We start from the raw sequence: 22380 nt of genomic DNA, 5'->3' as shown, positions 1-22380 counted from the left end.
AGTTTAGGGAATTGACTGGGCATATTGCAGCCTGTAGGACCTAGAATTGATTTCTCCAACTTTAGAAGACGCGTTCTTTTTTTTCTGTTTCAAGTTCCTCCATGACCATAAGATATAGCAGCAGAATTAGGCTATTTGGCCCATCGAATCTGCTCCACCATTTCATCATGGCTGATCCAATTTTTCTCTCAGCCTCAATCTCTTACCTTCTCCTTGCAACCCTTCATGCCTTGACCAATCAAGAATCTATCAAATACACAAAGACTTTGCCTCCACAGCCACTTGTGGCAACAAATTCCACAGATTCACCTCTCCCTGGCTAAAGAAATTCCTCCTCATCTCCATTGTAAACGGACACCCTTCTATTCTGAGGCTGTGTCCTCTGGTATTAGACTCTCCCACCATAGGAATAATCCTCTCCACATCCACTCTATCAAGGACTTTCACCATTTGATAAGCTTCAAATAAGTTTCCTCTCATTCTTCTGAATTCTAGTGAATACAGGCCCAGAATCATCAGACACTCTTCATATGACAACATCATACGTGCCAATCTGTAACTCTGCTATAAGTTCATCTACTTTATTCCATATACTGCTGGCATTCAAATAAAACAGCATCAGCCCTGCATTCACCTTTTCTCGATTTTGTCCACCTTTTATGTTGCAACTTATCTTGCTGACTGCAATTTTTCCCTATCAACAGCCTCTCCTCACTACACCTTGCTTCAGTTTGTAAACCAGCTACTCCATCCTCAGCACTATCAATCCAGTTTCTACCCCACTGCCAAATCTCACGAACAACTCTAGCCAACCTGGCGGGAAGGGTATTGGACCCCCTCTGGTTCAGGTGTAACCCACCCCTTTTGCATAGGCTGCTTCTTCCTCAGAAGAGATCCGAACGATCCATAAACCTGAACCCCTGCCCTCTCTCCCCTGCACCAGTTCCTCAGCCACGCATTCACCTGCCAAATCATCCTATTCCTACCCTCCCTATGGCAGCAATCCAGAGATTATTACCCTAGAAGTTCTGTTTCTCAGCTTTCTACCTTGCTCTGTAAAATCTCTCATCAGGACCTCCTCACCTTGTCTACCTACAGGTATGTCATTGGTGCCAATGTATACCAAGACTTCTGGCTGCTCACCCTCACCCTTGAGAATGCCATGGACCCAATCCAAGACATCCTGGATCTGGCACCAGGGAGGCAACATTCCATCTGAGGGTGTCTATCGCGCCTAGGTAACCTCGTCTCTGTTCCCCTGATGACAGAATCACCTATCAACACTTCAGTCCTCTTCACCTCTCTGCTCTTCTGGCCACAGCACCAGACTCAGGGCCAGAGACCCGGTACAGTATCACCCGGGCAGGTTGTCCCCCTCAATAGTATCTAAAGTTGTATACTTATTATTGAGGGGAATAGCCACAGGTGTACTCTCCACCGGCTCTGCATCTCCCTCCTTCTCCTGACAGTCACCCAGTTACCTGCAACCTCGCTGTGACTACCTCCCTGTAGCTCCCGTCTATCACCTCCTCAATCCCCCATATGAGTCGAAGGTCATCAAGCAGCACCTCCAGTTCCTTAACCATAAGACAAAGGAGCAGAAGTCGGCTATTCGGCCCATCGAGTCTACTCTGCCATTTTATCATGAGCTGATCCATTCTCCCATTTAGTCCCACTCCCCCGTCTTCTCACCATAACCTTTGATGCCCTGGATACTCAGATACCTATCAATCTCTGCCTTAAATACACCCAATGACTTGGCCTCCACTGCTGCACGTGGCAACAAATTCCACAGATTCACCACCCTCTGGCTAAAAAAATTTCTTCGCATTTCTGTTCTGAAAGGGCGCCCTTCAATCCTTAAGTCATGCCCTCTCGTACTAGACTCCCCCACCATGGGAAACAATTTTGCCACATCCACTCTGTCCATGCCCTTCAACATTCGAAATGTTTCTATGAGGTCCCCCCTCATTCTTCTAAACTCTAAGGAGTACAGTCCAAGAGTTGTCAAACGTTCCTCATATGTTAACCCTCTCATTCCCGGAATCATTCTAGTGAATCTTTTCTGAACCCTCTCCAACATCAGCACATCCTTTCTTAGATAAGGAGCCCAAAACTGCCCACAGTACTCCAAGTGAGGTCTCACCAGTGCCTTATAGAGCCTCAACATTACATCCCTGCTCCTATACTCTATTCCTCTAGAAATGAATGCCAACTTTGCATTCGCCTTCTTCACCACCGACTCAACCTGGAGGTTAACCTTAAGGGTATCCTGCACGAGGACTCCCAAGTCCCATTGCATCTCAGAACTTTGAATTCTCTCCCTATTTAAATAATAGTCTGCCTGTTTATTTCTTCTACCAAAATGCATAACCATACACTTTCCAACATTATATTTCATTTGCCACTTCTTTGCCCATTCTCCCAATCTATCCAAGTCTCTCTGCAGACTTTCTGTTTCCTCAGCACTACCGGCCCCTCCACCTATCTTTGTATCATCAGCAAACTTAGTCACAAAGCCATCTATTCCATAATCCAAATCGTTGATGTACAATGTAAAAAGAAGCGGCCCCAACACTGATCCCTGTGGAACACCACTGGTAACCGGCAGCCAACCAGAATAGTATCCCTTTATTCCCACTCTCTGTTTCCTGCCAATCAACCAACACTCTATCCACGTATGTAACTTTCCTGTAATTCCATGGGCTCTTATCTTGTTAAGCAGCCTCATGTCTGGCACCTTGTCAAAGGCCTTCTGAAAATCCAAATATACAACATCCACTACATCTCCCTTATAATTTTGTAATTTCCTCAAAAAATTCCAATAGGTTTGTCAGGCAGGATTTTCCTTTAAGGAAACCATGCTGAGATCTACCTATCTTGTCACACGCCTCCAGGTACTCCGTAACCTCACCCTTGACAATCAATTCCAACAACTGTCAAGCTAACAGGTCTATAGTTTCCTTTTTGCTTTCTTGCCCCCTTCTTAAATAGCGGAGTGACATGTGCAATCTCCCAGTCCTCCGGAACCGTGCCAAAATCTATCGACTTTTGAAAGATCATTACTAATGCCTCCGCAATCTCCACAGCTATTTCCTTCAGAACATGAGGGTGCATTCCATCTGGTCCGGAAGATTTATCTACCCTTAGACTATTCAGCTTCCTGAGCACTTTCTCTGTCATAATTGTGACTGCACACACTTCTCTTCTCTGACACCCTTGAGTGTCCGGTATACTGCTGATGTCTTCCTCAGTGAAGACTGATGCAAAATACTCATTCAGTTCCTCCACCATCTCCTTATCTCCCATTACAATTTGTCCAGCATCATTTTCTATCCGTCCTATATCTACTCTCACATGTCTTTCACTCTTTATATACTTGAAAAAGCTTTTAGTATCCTCTTTGATATTATTTGCTAGCTTCCTTTCATAGTTCATCTTTTCCCTCTTAATGAACTTCTTAGTTTCCTTTTCTAAGCTTTAAAACATCCCAATCCTCTGTCTTCCCACTAATTTTTGCTTCCTTGTATGCCCTCTCCTCAGCTTTAACCTTGGCTTTGACTTCTCTTGTCGGCCACGGTTGCATCTTTTTTCCATTTGAACATTTCCTCTTTTTAGGAATATATCTGTCTTGCACCTTCCTCACTTCTCGCACAAACTCCAGCCACTGCTGTTCTGCCGTCCTTCCCGCTAGTGTGCCTTTCCAGTCAACTCTGGCCAGTTCCTCTCTCATGCCACTGTAATTTCCTTTACTCCAATTGTCTTAACACGATCTGTCAGGAGCTGCATTTCTGTGCACCTGGTGCAGTTGTGTTTATTTTGGAGACTGGAGGTCTAACAGACCTCCCACATCCAACACACAGTACAAAACACTGCTCCTGGAGCCATTCTCACTGAACTACTATCCCTCAGGAAATAAGAACAGAGAAAGAGTATTTTAGAAGGTACTTTACCTCAGCTAAGCGTAATGAACCAATGCCACTCTAAACACGGACACAATCAAAGGATGACCGCTCTGCTTGCAACCTGTGCTATTTTTATGGGCCCTTTCTAATGAATCCCTCTTGCTTATTGGTCGCTCCCAGACATCCCACCCTGCAAAAACTCATTTCAGGGAGGTAGCACCATCAATTTGCGGGAGACTTCCGGAACTTCCGGGAGAGGTGGGATGTCTGCAATAGAGTAGCTCCTTAGCAGCTAGCCAGCTAGTTTAAATAACGTTAGCTATGCTAATGAATGAATGACACCTGTTAAACTCACCTCAACATGTCTTTTACAGTCTTAACCCACCATGGGCAATAGAAAAGTCACTGTTGCAAACAGCACAGCGAGCAACACTGTCATTATTTTTTACCCCTATTAGGCAGGGGTACACTTTAGGGTAGTCTGGGGGTGACGTACGTTTTATATTTTCTTTTTTTGGAACTCTCTACCATGGCGCGTTGTCGCTCGCTTGTTCTCTCTCTCTCCCTCTCTCTCTCTCTCTCTCTCCCTCTCTCTCTCTCTCTCTCTCTCTCGTGGTCGCTCTCACGCTCGCTCTCTCATGCGCGCTCTCTCTCTCATAGTCACACTCGTGCTTTCTCTTGCTTTCTCTTGCTCGCTCTCAAAAAAATTGATTTCCATGACACAGACATCCCACCCTGCAAAAACTCATTTCAGGGAGGTAGCACCATCAATTTGCGGGAGACTCCCAGAACTTCTGGGAGAGGTGGGATGTCTACAATAGCTATGTCTCCTTAACAGCTTGCCAGCTAGTTTAAATAACATTAGCTATGCTAATGAACGAATGACACCTGTTAAACTCACCTCAACATGTCTTTTACAGTCTTAACCCAACATGGGCAATAGAAAAGTCACTGTTGCAAACAGTGCAGCGAGCAACACTGTCATTATTTTGACCCCTATTAGGCAGAGGTACACTTTAGTGTAGTCTGGGGTGAAGTACGTTTTATATTTTCTTTTTTTTTTGGAACACTCTGCCATGGCGCGCTCTCACTCTCTCTCGTGGTCGCTCTCGTGCTCTCTCTTGCTTTCTCTCTCTCGCTTGCTCGCAAAAAAATTGATTTCCATGATATTGTATATAATTTGCGGGCATCAGGGAGCCACTACTAATATGTGGGAGATTCCCAGAACTTCCGGGAGAGATGGGATGTCCGGTGATATTGTATATAATCTGTGGGCATCAGGGAGCCGCTATTAATATGTGGGAGATTCCCGGAACTTCCGGGAGAGGTGGGATGTCTGCGCTCCTCAACTCAGAAAATCTGCCTTGAAGCTCTGCCTTTAAAATCTCGGTCGCCATCCTAATTGGAAGCTAGCCTCATTTTATACACTCCCTGATGTCGATTGATCTTGCCTGTTCCGTAATTTGATGATATATGTACAGGTGCTGAAATCTCTTCACTCATCCATTTCTGACAACGTCTCCTTCAGAAATCTCTATAATTCTGGTTTAACGTTGCTGCTTTTTTAATCACCGACAGGCACCTTAAAGACTGAACACAAGAGATTCTGCAGATGCTGGAAATCTGGAGCAACACATACAAAATGCTGGAGGAACTCAGCAGGTCAGGTCAGGTCACACTTCAGCATTTTGTGTGTGTTACCTCAAAGGCTGAATGTTTTTGTCTCTATTGCCTGGTTTCTCCTCTATCGGTATATTCAGGCCTGCTGGACAATGTACCTGTGCATCAGCCTATACACTTCACAACATTACAACATTAGCAAACCATTACCAGACAAAGGAGCTTAATTATCCCTCGAGAGCCACATTATTTCACCCTACCAGAGAAATCCCCTTTGTTCCTCCTATTGCCCTCTCCCATCTTCTCAGCTATCTAATTTGCATACTCTCTTTGTAAACAAGAGAAATTCTGCAAATGCTGGAAATCAAAGCAAAACATACAAAATGCTGGAGGAACTTAGCAGGCCAGGCAGCATCTATTGAAACACAAAATACTCTGCAGATGCTGGGGTCAAGGCAACACTCACAACACGCTGGAGGAACTCAGCAGGTCGAGCAGCATCCGTGGAAAAGATCGGTCGACGTTTCGGGCTGGAATCCTTCGTCAGAACTGTAGAGGGAAGTGGCAGAAACCCTATAAAGAAGGTGGGGGGAGGGTGGGAAGCAGAAGGCCGGTAGCTTCCAGGTGAAGAACCAGTAAGGGGAAAGATAAAGGGGTGGGAGAGGAGAAGCAGGGAGGGGATAGGCAGGAAAGGTGAAGAAGGAATGGGTGAAAGCACAATGGGTAGTAGAAGGAGGTGGAATGATGAGGGAGATAGTAGGCAGCTGAGGGAGGGGGAAGAGTGAAACTGGGATAGGGGAAGGGAGGGGGAGATATCTCCGCTTTCCGCAGGGATTGTTCCCTCCGCGACTCCCTGGTCCACACATCCCTCCCCACGGATCTCCCACCCGGCACTTATCCCTGTTGGTGTAAGTGCTACACCTGTCCCTACACCTCTCTTGCCACCATTCAGGGCCCCAAACAGTCCTTCCAGGTGAGGCAACACTTCACTTGTGAGTCTGTTGGGGTCATCTATTGCATCTGGTGCTCCCGGTGCGGCCTCCTCTACATCGGTGAGACCTGACGGAGATTGGGGGACCGCTTCGTCGAGCACCTCCGCTGCATCTGCCACAACAGACGGGATCTCCCGGTTGCCACCCACTTCAACTCTGCATCACATTCCCATTTGGATATGTCCATACATAGCCTCCTCTACTGCCATGATGAGGCTAAACTCGGGTTGGAGGAGCAATACCTCATATACTGTCTGGGTAGTCTCCAGCCCCTTGGTATGAACATTGAATTCTCCAACTTCCGGTAATTCCCTCCCCCTCCCTTCCCCCATCCCAGTTTCACTCTGCCCCCTCCCCCAGCTGCCTACTACCTCCCTCATGGTTCTGCCTCCTTCTACTACCCATTGTGTTTTCCCCCATTCCTTCTTCACCTTATCTGCCTATCACCTCCCTGCTTCCCCTCCCCCACCCCTTTATCTTTCCCCTTACTGGTTTTTCACCTGGAACCTACCAGCCTTCTCCTTCCCACCCTCCCCCCACCTTCTTTATAGGGCCTCTGCCCCTTCCATCTACAGTCCTGACGAAGGGTTCCGGCCCGAAACGTCGACCGATCGTTTCCTTGGATGCTGCCCGACCTGTTGAGTTCCTCCAGCGTGTAGTGAGTATTGCCAGCATCTATTAAAAAACGTACATAAAATGTTTTGGGCCAAGACCCTTCAGCAGGACCAGAGAAAAAAAGATGAGAAGCTTTTCCAGTCCTGCTGAAAGGTTTCGGCCCGAAACATTTTACTGTACTTTTTTCCATAGATGCTGCCTGGCCTGCTGAATTCCTCCAGCATTTGTGTGTGTTGCTCCCTCTCTTCCTCAGTTCTGATTAAGGGTCTTTGACCTGAAATACTAATAGCTTCTCACTCCTGAGATGCTGCCTGACCTGCTGAGTATTTTTAAAACATTTTCTGTTTTTATTAAAAGCAGAATAACTTCCTTCTACGCAGTATGAATCCGTGATTCCCAGAGGGAATGACTGGTATGTCTGCACTAAAAGACTTGGATCTGGGGTGGAAATGTCAAACCGACTGAGATCTGATTAAATACCATTAGCAGCCACTCAGCGCATTATCTTGTTACATCAAGGAGATGGAAGATTGAAAAGCTTGCCCTTCAGATTGTCCTTCAATATATCCTTCACTGTGTTTGGCTCTCTACCAATATATTTCTCCCAGTTTAATGCATTGCAACGCAATTTTTCCACAGCCAAAAACACGTTTTTGTTTTATCATGGCTTTAACATGCTAAACATCTGCAGACCTTTCACGGGAGCCATTAGCAATTAAAATTTCACACAATAATGAGAAGTTAACGAGGGTGATCCCTCAGGCACCTTAAAGGAGCAGGGAAGTTCAACACGGATCATAGGCTATTTCTGGAGGAGACGTGGTCAGAATAGGGGGAGTGAGGAGATTTCAGCATTTGTGGATATCATTAAATTCGAGAAGAGAAAAGGTCTTGAGAATAAAGCTGAGAATGTAAACTGGAGATATTGCTGGATTGAAAGACCATGCCATGTTATAGGGGAGACAGTGAGCAGAATTTGGTGTTGGTTCAGATATAACCAGCAGAATACATAATTCTAACTGAAGAATGAAGGAACTTTCCTCAATTCATTACATCACATTTGTACAATTTACCATTCTGGCTAGCACCCAGAAATACAGTCCAGTAAATGTTTTCCACATTCAATGTGGCAGATTATTTGAAGTGGTATAATTGTCTAAACCGGTCCTGTTAGGAAGGGACGAGATGGAGATGATTTTGATGCAACTGGAGTACTGGGGAGGTATATCATGCTTATTCCCATTATTGTCATGGTTTGCACGTGCAACGACATGGGCAGTGTATGAAGCAGTGCCCATGAGACAGACCCTGCTGAGAATCAGGGGGGAAAAAACATCAAATTGGTAGTCTACCAGCCTTTTTCTTTCATTTATGCATTCACAGGATATAGATATCACTGACAATGTCAATTACAGTACTGTGCAAAAGTCTTAGGCACAAATATATAGCTAGGGTGCCTAAGACAGCTTGTCAAGGTGGAGCAGAAAGTGAGTTTGTAAATCTGTCAAGAGTCAAGGATGTTGGGAATGGCGGGGGTGGAACACCACGGGAGGGGTGTGGGACAGGTGGCAGAGAAGGAGTGCCAGGGGCAGAGATGGCACGGGTACAGATACACCTAGACCTGAGGTACCAGGCAAGGTCAATTGATGTCAAACAATTGGTTTATTGATCATTACAGAATATTTCTCTGGTTCTTCCTGCTCCCTCCCCTTTCTCTTCCCCTTTACCCAACCATGATTCCCTTCTCCCTGGCCTCTTCCCACTCTCAGTCCACAAAAGAGACCCATATCAGAATCTGGTTAATCATCACTCACATACATTATGAAATTTGAAAGTATGCACCACTAGGCTCAAGAAAAAGTTCTATACTGCTGTTATAAGACACTTGAATACATCTAATGTACTGTATGATAAAGATGAATTCTTGATCTCTCAAACAAGTGCTTCATGATTTTTGCACCTTACCATATACCTGCACTTTCTCTGCAATTATAACACCATTCTGTTTTTGTATTGCCTCGATGTACCTATATTTTAGAATAATCTGTATGGATGGCATATAAACAGTTTTATGCTGTATCTCAGTACGTGACTATCAATTACCAATATAGTTTCACAATCATCATTACTGTTTGCAGTATTTTCATTCCAGATTCATTTGCCTACTTGAACTTAAATTCCCAGAAGTCGTGGTGGGATTTGAACTCACGTCTTTCGATCAATGCTCCACTCCACTGAAGGTCAATCCAGTAATTGAAATACCATGCCATAACACCTTTTTGAAATTACAGCCTCTGTACACACCAAAGGCTGACTAAGAATCAATGGCAACCATAAAACATGACTTGCCTTGCCTCAGCATCTTAGTCATTGACTCAAAGTCAATAACGGAAACTGACCATTTGCCCACCATCCATATTGACCATCAAACTCCCATTTTTAGATGACACTCAGCAACACACACAAAATGCTGGGTGAACTCAGCAGGCCAGACAGCAGATTTGGAAAAGAGTAAAACAGTGGACATTTCAGGCCCAGACCCTTCGTTAGGACAATACTAATCCACTGTATTCTCGCTAACCTTCCATCAGCTGCCCCCAGATTTTAGTGCTGTTCTACACACTAGAATAAATTTCCAGTGTCCAATTAACTTACTGACCTGCACAGCTTTGGGACACTTGAGGAATCTGAAGTACCCAGAGGAAACCCAGGTGCCCACAGGGGAAATTGTGCAAACTCCATGCAGAAAGCACAAGAGATCTGAATGGAAGACAAATCACAGATGTGAGTCTTGTTTACACCAAGAACAATCAGAATTCACTAGCTTCAGATCTCCTGAAACAACGTATTAAAATAGCAAACACTAAGACTGTATCGTTTGCCAGGCTCCTCCACTTTCTCTGCATTCTCATTCAACACACTGCTTACACTAAATACCAAGCCTTGCTGCGTTTTCAAGGAAATTGTTGCACTCAAAACTGACTTCCAGTGGGGACTTGTCAACATACGACCATCCACCTGCTGGATAGTGAAGTGGCATTCTGTACACCATGCTAGAGGATGTAGGTGCAGTCTTAAATAGACACTTCTCATCAGAATCTCACCTGATCCCTCAGCACCATCTATTTAGTCAGGAAAGTACAACCGAGCCTCCATTTCCGGAGGAGGTTGAGGCAAGCAAGGCCCACCCGTTTCCTCCATTCTGAGTAATTTTTACATGAGCGCTATTGAAAGTGCCCTAACCAGCTACATCAGCAGAAACTGCAGGACATCTGACTGCAAGACCCTACAAAGGACTGTGAGGACTTCTGAGAGGATCCTTGAGCTCCCTCTTCCACCCATCCGAGATATTTACCAGGAGTGTTGTATACTCAGGGCCCAGAGCATTGTCAACGATCCCTCCCATCTGACCAACAATCTCTTTGACCCCCTACCATCAGCAGGAGATACCATAGCATTAGAACAAGGGCTGTTAGGAAGGGAAGCAGCTTCTTCCACCAGGTTGTGAGACTGCTGAACTCCCTGTCATCACTCTGGTCTCACCATATATGAAGTGTCAACATACGTGTGTCATAAATGCACCTTATCATATGTTAATTTGTTTGTGGTAATATCACTCTACATGTAGAGTGTGAGTTACATGCACTGTGACGTGCACCTTGGTCCAGGGGAGTGTTGTTTCGTTTGGTAGTATACATGTATGCGGTTGAAAAGACAATAACCTCGAACTTGAGAATCAGAACCAGGTTTATTATCACTGATATAGAAACATAGAAAACCTACAGCACAATACAGGCCCTTTGGCCCAAAATACTGTGCTGAACATGCACTTCCTTTCGAAGTTACCTAGAGTTACCCACAACCCTCTATTTTTCTAAGCTCCATGTACCTATCTAGGTCTCTTAAAAGACCCTGTTGTATCCACCTCCACCACTGTCACCGGCAGCCCATTCCACACACTCACCACTCTCTGCGTAAAAAAAAACCTTGCCCCTGACATCCCCTCTGTACCTACTTCCAAGCAGCTTAACACTGTACCCTCTCGTGTTAGCCATTTCAGCCCTGGGAAAAAGCCTCTGACTATCCACACAATCAATATCTCTCATCATCTTATACGCCTCTATCAGGTCACCTCTCATCCTCCGTCGCTCCAAGGAGAAAAGGCCAAGTTCACATAACCTGTTCTCGTAAGGCATGCTCCCCAATCCAGGCAACATCCTTGTAAATCTCCTCTGCACCCTTTCTATAGTTTCCTCATCCTTCATGTAGTGAGGTGACCAGAACTGAGCACAGTACTCCAAGTGGGGTCTGTAACCACAGAGTCAACCTGTGTAGCAGCTTTAAGTGTCCTATGGATACAGACCCCAAGATCCCTCTGATCCTCCACACTGCCAAGAGTCATTAATACTATACTGGCATTAATACTATATTCTGCCATCATATCTGACCAACCAAAATGAACCACCTCACACTTATCTGGGTGGAACTCCATCTACCACTTCTCAGCCCAGTTCTGCATCCTATCAATGTCCCGTTGTAACCTTTGACAGCCCTCCACACTATCCACAACACCCCCAACCTATGTGTCATTAGCAATTTACTAACCCATTCCTCCACTTCCTCATCCAGGTCATTTATTAAAATCACGAAGAGTAGGGGTCCCAGAACAGATCCCTGAGGCACACCACTGGTCACCAATCTCCATGCAGGATATGACATGTCTACAACCTCTCTTTGCCTTCTATGGGCAAGCCAATTCTGGATCCACAAAGCAAGGTCCCCTTGGATCCCATGCCTCCTTACTTTCTCAATAAGCCTGGCTTAGGGTACCTTATCGAATGCTTTGCTGAAACCCATATACACTACATCTACTGCTCTACCTTCATCAATGTGTTTAGTCACGTCCTCAAAAAATTCAGTCAGGCTGGTAAGGCACCAACCTGCCTTTAACAAAGCCATGCTGACTATTCCTAATCATATTATGCCTCTCCAAATGTTCATAATTCCTGCCTCCCAGGATCTTGTATGCAATGAAATTTGTAGTTTTGTGGCAGCAGTGCAAGACATTAAAAAGATTACTATGTTATAATGAAAAATAAAATTAATAAATAGTGCAACAGAAGAATAGTAAGATGGTGCTCGTGGACCATTCAGTAATCTGAGGGCGGAGCGGAAGAAGCTGTTCATAAAACATTCATTGTGGGTCTACAGGCTCCTGTTCCTCCTCTCGGATGGTAGTAATGAGAAGCTTTGATTGAGAGTGTGGTAACAAGCCCTTCCAGTAAAACAGGCCCGCTTTACCCAATTACATCCCTGTGATTAATTAACCAACTAACCTGTACATCTTTGGAATACCGGAGCACCCAAAAGAAATCCACAGATTAACGGGGAGAACTGTGTCCAGTTCTGGTCACCTCACTATAGGAAGGATGTGGAAGCATTGGAAAGGGTACAGAGGAGATTTACCAGGATGCTGCCTGGTTTAGAGAGTATGCATTATGATCAGAGATTAAGGGAGTTAGGGCTTTACTCTTTGGAGAGAAGGAGGATGAGAGGAGACATGATAGAGGTGTACAAGATAATACGAGGAATAGATAGAGTCGATAGCCAGCGCCTCTTCCCCAGGGCACCACTGCTCAATACAAGAGGACATGGCTTTAAGGTAAGGGGTGGGAAGTTCAAGGGGGATATTAGAGGAAGGTTTTTTACTCAGAGGGTGGTTGGTGTGTGGAATGCACTGCCTGAGTCAGTGGTGGAGGCAGATACACTAGTGAAATTTAAGAGACTACTAGACAGGTATATGGAGGAATTTAAAGTGGGGGCTTATATGGGAGGCAGGGTTTGAGGGTCGGCACAACATTGTGGGCCAAAGGGCCTGTACTGTGCCGTACTATTCTATGTTCTATGTTCTAGTAACATACAAACTCCTTGCAGACAGCGGTGGGAATTGAACCCGGGACACTGGCACCTTAAGAGCATTATGCTAATTGCTACCATGCCATCTACCGTACATTAACCAAGGATCATGCACACCTACATTTACTAAGGAAAAGAACATTGCATTTGGGGAATTCAACGCGGCTACATGTTACCCAGATAGAACTTGTATCGTTAAAAGGAGACGTTAGATGTCTTATCGGGCTTAAAGGCGGCTGTCTCTGATGAGATTGAGTCATGAAAATAAGCCCTTCAGCCCACCATGTTCATGACAACCTTTTTGCCAACCTACTCCGATCCCATTTGCCTGCAATAGATTTATATGTTTTCTACGCCTTGCTATTTTAATTGGCCTATCTAAATGTCGCAAAAACATAGTGATCACATCACCTCCTCAATTCCACTTTAAATCAAAGTTCAAAGTTAATTTATTATCAAAGTACATAAATGTCACCATATACAACCCTGAAATTTATTTTCTTGCAGGTATACTCATTAAATCTAGAGAATAATAGCCATAACAGAATCAATGGAAGACCGCAGCAAATTGGATGTTCAACTACTGTGCAAAAGATCTTCTTATTCTCACCTTAAATCTAAGCCCTCTTGTTTTTGATATTCCTGCCTTGGGAATAAAGATTCTGATTATCAAAGCCCCTCATCATTTTATATAAATCCATCATAAATCCTCAGCTTCCTTCTCTCTAGAAAAAATAATTGCAGCCTATCCAATCTCTCCTATTCACATAAGTTCTCCAATTTAGGCAATATCATGGTGAATTTCCTCTACCCTCTCTCCAGCACAATCACATCCTCCAGAATGGCACAATAACCTAAGTGTGGTCTAACCACAACTCCTCAAATCAGCTCACAAACAAAAAGTACTTAGAAATCCAATAATTGTGGTTCTGTTGGTCTGGTTTTGCTAATGTGGGTTGAGGGAAGGTTGTTGGTCCAGAGAACTCCTGTCAAATAGTACCATGGGATTTTCAACATTTCGCTGAACTTTGAGAACAAGTGTTTTTGAGGCCTCCAGCTCTGGGGGTCAATTAGGGTCAATTAGGGTCGCAGTCCATCAGCGCTGCACTACAAGGTTCAACTTGGGTTGTGAACTCTGAACCCTGAGCATTGAAATGTCGGACCTCGGGATAACATTTCTTATCTCAGTGTTGCAGATTCATTAGCCCACATCTGATATGCAGTGAAAAGCAACAACTAAGTTTTACCCTTTGAATCTGGGTCTCACAGTAGTTTGTGCACAGAGCACTTCGACTGGAGATTTCCCTGGAGGTGCTCCTGCCCCACCAGTGTAACTTTACAAGTGCTTGGACAGTAACCCAGATCCTATGAACATCAATCGATTTTACTAAACCCGAAGTGGGCTAGTTTCCCATGGGGCCAGAACTTTAACCAGGAGACTCAAGACACTACAGTTGCTGCAGTCTGATGCAACATACCATCTGCTGGAAGGGCTCAACACGTCGAGCAGCATCTGAGGGAGGAAAGGATTTGTTGGTATATTGAGTAAAACGAAACATCAGGACTAACCAGGCTAAATTTTAAATCATCCCATGCAAATGGCTGAAGATCTTTAAAGATAAAGTTAAGCTTCATTTGTCACATGTACACCAAAACATACAGTGAAATGCATTGTTTGCATCAAATCAAATCAGCGAGGATTGTACTGGGCAGTCACGCTTCCAGCGCCAACACAACGTGCCCACAATTGACTAATCCTAACTCGTACTTTTTCTTGGAATGTGGGAGGAAGCTGGAACACATATGGTCACGGTGATAACGTAAAAACTCCTTTCAGACAGTGGCGGGAATTGAACCCCAACCCCAATTGTAAAGCATTGCGCTAACCGCTACACTATGGTGCGGCCGTGGTATGCCATTGACTATTAAACGTGCTAATTAGGAGCTTCTCAGTGATGATTGGATGTGTTCTATGTAGTAACATGAGGCGTAGAACAAGAATTGGGTCTTTTAACAAAATGGCGGGTGCCAATGAACGTGTAATTTTTCATTTAATCTTTTCAGTGGAAGTAGTTTTCTGGAAATGTTTAACAGCAAAAGAATTTGCCATGGTTCAGGAATCCTGAGGACTGATTACAGTCTCACTCTCAGCTTTAAATCAGAACATATCTCCCGGGATTTTATGGTCCAGAAATGATTACTCGCTTCAGGTGAGTAACTGTAAAGCAGAGGAGCTCTCCCTAAATTCATCAATAAGGCCTAAGCCTTCATTCCAAGCTAACTTCCTGGTTTACTCCCAATCTCAATGGAGGAGGTTAAACTTAGAAGGGTATCCTCAGAGAGGCCTAAAGATTTATTGCAAATATTCCAGATCAAAGTCCAATTTAGATCAGATTTGAGATTAATTTTATATCAGATCAGCTAAAGCTGGCAAAGGAAAGATGATTAAAATTGGGATTGCACACGAGGTCAGAAGTGGAGGGGTGTAGAGATTGGGCAGGGTTATGAACTTATAGGAGGTAACAGATATAGGGACAAGGTCTGACCATGAAGGTACTAGGATGGAAATTCTACAACGTGAGGAGAAGGTGGAGGAGGCTGATGTCTGCACACACTGAGGGAGTCACTAACCTTAGTGGTTTTGACTTTGTTCCCAGTGCTACAGCTCCAGCCACTGAGATCCGGCAGAACCTTGCATTCCTCTCCCTCCAGGCACGGCTCCATGTGGCACCACCACTTCTGAACAACAATCGAGGCTGCAACGAGAGAGGAAACGTCACCATGAGAGTGGAGCCCCTCATCGCTTCCTGCTCAGCCACCTCTGGTCCCAGTGCCGGGCTCTGGTAACAGACACAGCTCAGCACTCCTTTGGAACTGCGCAGAAGCACCAACCTGGATTAAGGGCCTGATCTCTGTGAGGGGAAGTGAACCCTTAGCAAAGGAAAGAATGCAACCAGCTAGATCACAGCTGAGAGAATGGAAGGGCTGATATGCTGACGATTTACTCATGAATGAAAAGAAAGGCGCATTTCAGAACCAAATCAAATCTCTTGGAGATCATAAGGAGAAAGTTCATGCAATCTCACTTTTGAGCCCATTGGATGTTTCCACAGATGGGGTTTAACACCCAAACTGCTTCCAGACCTTCCATTTTGCTAATCTAGAGACAGGTGCCACCCAGCAGGGGAAAATACAAGGCCACACATGGAGAACCTGCAGTTCAAAGTGAAATGGAGAACTGCAGTTCACCTGAATCACATCCTCACTTCCCAGCATTTAGAAAACATGGCTAGGTCAAAGTCAAAGTAAAATTATTATCAAAGTGCATATATGTGACCACATACAACCCTGAGCTTTATTTCAGTTTCCCGTGGGCACACTCAGCAAATCTATAGAATAGTAACTATAACAGGATCAATGAAAGATCAACCAGAGTGCAGAAGACAACAGACTCTGCAGATGCAAATAAAAATAAGTAGCAATAAATAACAAGAACATGAGATAATGAGATAGAGAGTCCTTAAAGTAAGATCATTGGTTGTGGGAACGCTTCAATGATGGGGCACGTGAGTGTAGTTATCCCCTTCTATTCAAGAGCCTGATGGTTGAGGGGTAGTATCTGTTCTTGAACCTGGTGCTGCAGATCCTGAGGCTCTTGTACCTTTTACCTGATGGCAGCAGCGAGAAGAGAGCATGACCTCGGTGGTGGGGATCTCTGATGATGGATGCTGCTTTCCTATGACAGTTTCATGTAGATATGCTCAATGGTTGGGAGGGTGTTACCAGTGGTGTACTAGGCCGAATACACCACCTTTTGTAAAATTTTCTGTACGAAGGCATTGGTGTTTCCATTCTAGGCCATGATACAGCCAGTCAATACATTCTCCGCTACACATCTATAGAAGTTTGTCAAACTTTTGGACGTCACGCCGAATCTCCGCAGACTCCTGAGGAAGTAGAGACACTGCCGTGCTTTCCTTGCAATAGCACTTGCGTGCTGAGTCCAGGACATGTCCTCTGAAATAGTAACACAGGAATTTAAAGTTGCTAACCCTCTCCACCTCTGATCCTACTGGCTTTCTTTCTCTGGTTTCCCCCTCAGGTCGACAATTTATTATCAAAGTATGTAATTGTCACCATATACAACCTTGAGATTCAGCTGAAGATCATAAGATTGTGAGATGCATGGACAGAGCAAACAGCCAAAATCTTGTTCCTGGGTCAAAATATCTAATACTAGAAGGCATGCGCTTAAGGTGAGAGGGGGCAAGTTAGAAGGGTGCGTGCGGGTGGGTTTTTGCACAGAGACTGGAGGGTCCCTGTAATGCACTGCAGGGGTGGCAGTGGAGGCAAGTATTTAGGAGGCTCTTAGATAGGCCCAGGATTGTGCAGAGTATGAGGGGATATGGACATTGAGAAGGCAGAAAGGATTAGTTTGATTAGGCATTTAATTACTAGCTTAATAACTTTGCCACAACATTGCACATCAAAGGTCCTGTTCCTGCACTGTGCAGTTCTGTGCTTAATGTTGAAAAGCAGCAAGGGAGGCTGAATTCGTGAAGTAAATGGCTTTGCAGAATCACTTTATGAACAAGAGGAGGAGGAGTACTCTGGACAAAAACTCACCGTCTCCCACAATCTGGTCTCTCACACTCATACAGGATCTCTACTGACCTCTAAATGGCCCTTAACTACCCTATTCCCTCTCACGTTCACATGCTAATGGACACCTTCTTTGCCTTTCATCACCATCAGGCCCCATTACACATATTTGTGCCCCCAATTAAATAAACATTGGACACTGCAATCTTTCTCAGACTCCTCTGACCACCATCTGACCCCTTTGTTGGATCCTTGCCGATTTCATGAGCCAGCAGTTCTTCAGAAGTCCAGTATGAGGTATAAAACTTGCTGGTTACGGCCGTTTATTTAGTGTTATAACAACAAAGAACAAACTAAGAAAGAAGAGTGGTCAGGGCATGGTACACACTGCAGGAGTAGTGGTAGAGGCAAATACATTAGGGGCATTTAACAGACTCTTAGATAGGCACATAGATGAAAGAAAAATGAAGGGTTATGTAGCAGAGAAGGGCTGGACTGACCTTGGAGTAGATTAAAAGGTCGGTACAACATCATGGGCGCAACATCATGCTGTTTCTATGCCTGATGCGAGAACCTACACACTGGATAGAAGCTTCCTTTATTGTGCTATCAGAATTTGGAACAGCCTTCCAGATGCTGTGGTTGGAAACATCTGCGACGATGGAGTCCAAGCCTTCAAGAGTCGAGTGCACAAACACCTATCATCTCTGGGAGGGAAGTCACATGCTTCTTCATAAACTATCATGAAGGGGACCATGATGGCAATGCTTGGTTGTTGGTAGGTAGGGTTAATACTTGACTTTCAAGAGCACTTGTGAGTTATGTTCTGGCTGGACTTTGTCCTTAAACTGCTGGAGAACAGTGTGGAAAGAACAGGTGCTGTTTTCTCCCGGTAGGGATTAGTTTTTATTCCAAGTGCTCCTGCCACGTTTTGTCACCCTGCAACCTTATCCTTCAATCTCTTTGAATTATGGAGGACAGCATGTGTATAAATGTCTCTCTCCAGCAGACTTCATCATGATTATCGTGACTCCAGTATTTCTACTATTTTTTAATGTTTCTTAATTGTAGAGTACATGATTTTTTTGTGTGTACTATCGCTGAGCAGCAGTGAACTATCTGATTGGCCTATCAGACTTCTCCTTGGGAACTAGTTGACTTGATCAGCATTTCTGATCTGGCTATTGTTCACGATTACACTTAATTAAAAGAAAAAAAGCCTGTAGTGTGCTGTGGTGTTCTACGTTCAGTGTGAAGCAAACGATGGTCAAGTTGGCACTCGACAAGGGCATGCCAGTCTCTATGACTGATACTGATTCCACATCCCAGCCCTCGGTCTGCTGCTCCATAGCTTACAACACATCAAGTGCTCTTCCAAGTACTTGTAAACACTGAGTCTGCTTGCTCCATACTTCCGTTCCGATTTCAGAGTGAACAATGTTTTCTCTATCGCTTCTGTAACCCTTCCTCTGCTTGTGTTCCATCTATTTATTGACCTTTGCTAAGGAAATTTATCCTTCTTATTCAAATTAGCTGGACCCCTTATAATTTTACATACCACTTAAATCTTACCTCAATCTTCTCTGGTGCCAAATAATCCCAGCTCAACTAATATGTCTCATAAATAAACTCTACCATCCCTAGCAATATATTTGTAGATCTCCTCTGGGTCTATACAAGTGTTGTCACAACCCTCTTGCAATTTGCTGGCCATAACCATTCACATTCACCCGGATGTAGCTTCTCTAGTTTTTAAAGGAGATCCAACATGATCTCCTTGCTCAGCTATTCTATGTTTTGCACGACAGAGGAAGTATCCCACGAGACTTCTTAACTACCTGTTAGTTTTAGGGATGGAAATGTCCATGGCTCTCTACACTGTCCAGCAAACCACCCAAAATTTGAGATAAGAGAAAATATTTCCACTTGATTAGGTGTCCAGAACAGGAAAACATAAATATATGATTATCATATGTATCATCATCACATGCCATGTCATGTGACATGGGTGATCATGGTATTTCCATGACCATAATTGTTCTTGGCAAATTCTTCTACAGAAGTGGTTTGCCATTGCCTTCCTCTGGGCAGTGTCTTTACGAGACAGGTGACCCCAGCCATTATCAATACTCTTCAGAGATTGTCTGACTGGTGTCAGTGGTCGCGTCAATATGTACCAACTGCTCATATGACCATCCACCACCTGGCCCATGGTTTCACGTCATTCAGATCAGAGGGCCTAAGCAGGTGCTCCACCTTGCCCAAGGGTGACCCGGAGATTAGTGGAGGGAAGGACATATCCTTTGGTAGCGATAGACCTCCACCCTGCCATGCACATCACATTTAAATATAAACATATGATTATATGATCTCACATCTGCAGGTGGTTCTCAAACTTCCTTCCTGACAGGTGGCAGTAGGTGAGACGAGGTAAACATATCTCCATATCCCACTCACTCAACACAGGTGAGTCCTCTCCCCTCTCCCCTTTTGTCTATACACCAATGACTGCGTCTCCAGTGATCCATCAGTTAAACTGATAAAGTTTGCAGAAGATACCACCATCATTGGACCGATCACCAGAAAGTACCACCAGGAAGTAAACAAACTAGTGTCCTGGTGGAATCAGGAGCTGAATGCCATCAAAACCATGGAGATGCCTATTGGCTTCAGGAGAAATGTGCCTCCTCTACCCCCTCATCATCAGCAACTCTACTGTTAGCACCATTTTAACATTCAGGCTCCCGAGCATCATCATTTCACAAGGCCTCATGTGGGAAAACCATTAATAAAAAGGCTGGGCAGAGGATTCTTGTGGCAGTTGGTACCAATTCCACTCTCCCCAAACATACCGGTGCAATTCTGCACTGCCAGCATAGGGGGCATTTAAGCTGAGAGGAGCAAGTTCAAAGATGATGTGCAGGGCACATTTTATTTTACAAAGAGTGGTGGGTGCCTGGGATTCACTGTCTGAAGTTGCGGTGGAGACAAATGCATTAGGACTGTTCAAAACCTCTTGTTTAAGCACCGAAATTTGCGGGAAGTGGAGGGAGATTGGTATTGGGTAGGCAACTGGGATTGGTTTAGTTGGGCATCTGATTACTAATTTAGCTAGTTCAGCATAACATCATGGGCCTGTGCTGTACTGTTCTATATTCTATGTTAACATGAAGAAGAAAGAGTCCCTCTGTATTCAGTGCTACAAATAGAATGGAGAATGTGGGGAATGTTCCCCTCAGGGTAGGGAAGGATAGAGCGAGATTAGGTAGCAGATGTAATAATGTCACTAGAAAGAGAAGTAAAAATAAGCTTGAACCATAAGCACCCACAGGGCTCTGGGAATAACTGGGGTGGGGAGAATTAGTGCAATTAGTTTCAGACCACTCTTCAATAGTCAGATGCCCACATCAGTGTAAAGGCACAGCTGGTAGAGCAACTGCCTTAAAGCAACAGCATCCCGGTACAATCCCAACCTTGGGTGCTGGCTATGTGGAACTTGCATGTTCTCAGTGACTGCATGGGCTTCCTCTTGGCACTTAAGTTTCCTCACTCATGGCAAAGATGTATGGGTTGGTTCAAAGCTCAAGGTAATTTTTTTTTTCAAAGCCTATATATGTCACCATATACAACCCTGAGATTAATTTTCTTGCAAGAAGCACAATAGAATCAAAGAAAGACTGAAACCAACAGGACGGACAAACAACTAATGTGCAAAAGACAATAAATTGTGCAAATACAAAATCAAGAAAGAATAAACAAACAAATAGATGAACAAGCAAGCAATAAATATTGAGAACATGAGATGAAGAGTCATTGAAAGTGAGTCCATAGGTTCTGGGCACAGTTCAGTGGAGTAACAAGTGAAGTTGTCCTCTCAGATTCAGGAGTCTGATGGTTGAGGGATAACAACTGTTCATGAACCTGGTAGTATGAGTCCTGAGGCTCCTGTACTTTTCTCACGATAACAGCAGCATGAGGAGAGCATGGCCTGAAGAGTGGGGACCTTGATGATTGATGCAGCAGTGCTCCGTGTGGATGTGCTCACTGGTGGGGAGGTCTTTACCTGTGATGGACTGGGCTGTATCCACTAATTTTTGTAGGCCTTTCCATTCAAGGGCATTGGTGTTTCCAAACCACGCCAGGATGAAACCAATCAATATACTCTCCACCACACGTCTATAGAAGTTTGTCAAAGTTTTAGATGACATGATGAACCTTTGCAAACTTCTAAGAAACTAGAGGTGTTCCCATGCTTTCTTCTTACTGGCACTTACGTGCTGGACTCATGACAGATCCTCTGAAATAATAACACTGAGGAATTTAAAGTTGCTGACCCTCTCCACCTCTGATTTGTCATTTAAGAATGCCTCATGGACCCTCAGTTTCCTCCTCCTGAAGTCTATCATCAGCTCCTTGGTCTTGCTGACATTGAGTAAGAAGTTGTTGCTGTGGCACCAGTCAACAAGATTTTCAATCTCCCTCCTTTATGTTGATTCGTCACCACCTTTAATTTGGTCTATGACAGTGGTGTCATCAACAAATTCGAATATGGCGTTAGAGCTATGCCTAGCCTCACAGTCATAAGTATGAAGCGAGTAGAGCAGGGGGCTAAGCACACAGCCTTGTGGTGCACCTGTGCTGATGGAAATTGTGGAGGAGATGTTGTTGCTAATTCAAACTGACTGGGGTCTGCAATTGAGGAAATCAAGGATCCAGTTGTACAAGGAGGT

At 44.5% G+C, this 22380-nt stretch overlaps 1 protein-coding gene across 4 annotated transcripts in view; it reads right to left on the bottom strand.

Annotated features, from left to right (window-relative positions):
• LOC134355914 (chemokine-like protein TAFA-2) overlaps positions 1-22380 on the bottom strand; it is a 106894-nt gene that overhangs the window by 1377 nt on the left and 83137 nt on the right. For all 4 annotated transcript variants that reach the window (XM_063066453.1, XM_063066450.1, XM_063066451.1 and 1 more), the window contains one exon: positions 15680-15804. In XM_063066453.1, the coding sequence (XP_062922523.1) occupies positions 15680-15804 (125 nt within the window). The remainder of the gene's footprint in view (positions 1-15679; positions 15805-22380) is intronic.

Source organism: Mobula hypostoma, chromosome 13 (genome assembly GCF_963921235.1).
Source record: "Mobula hypostoma chromosome 13, sMobHyp1.1, whole genome shotgun sequence".
NCBI lineage: Eukaryota > Metazoa > Chordata > Chondrichthyes > Myliobatiformes > Myliobatidae > Mobula > Mobula hypostoma.
The sequence above is the reverse complement of the archived record's forward strand: the minus strand, read 5'-3'. Positions and strand labels throughout refer to the sequence as shown.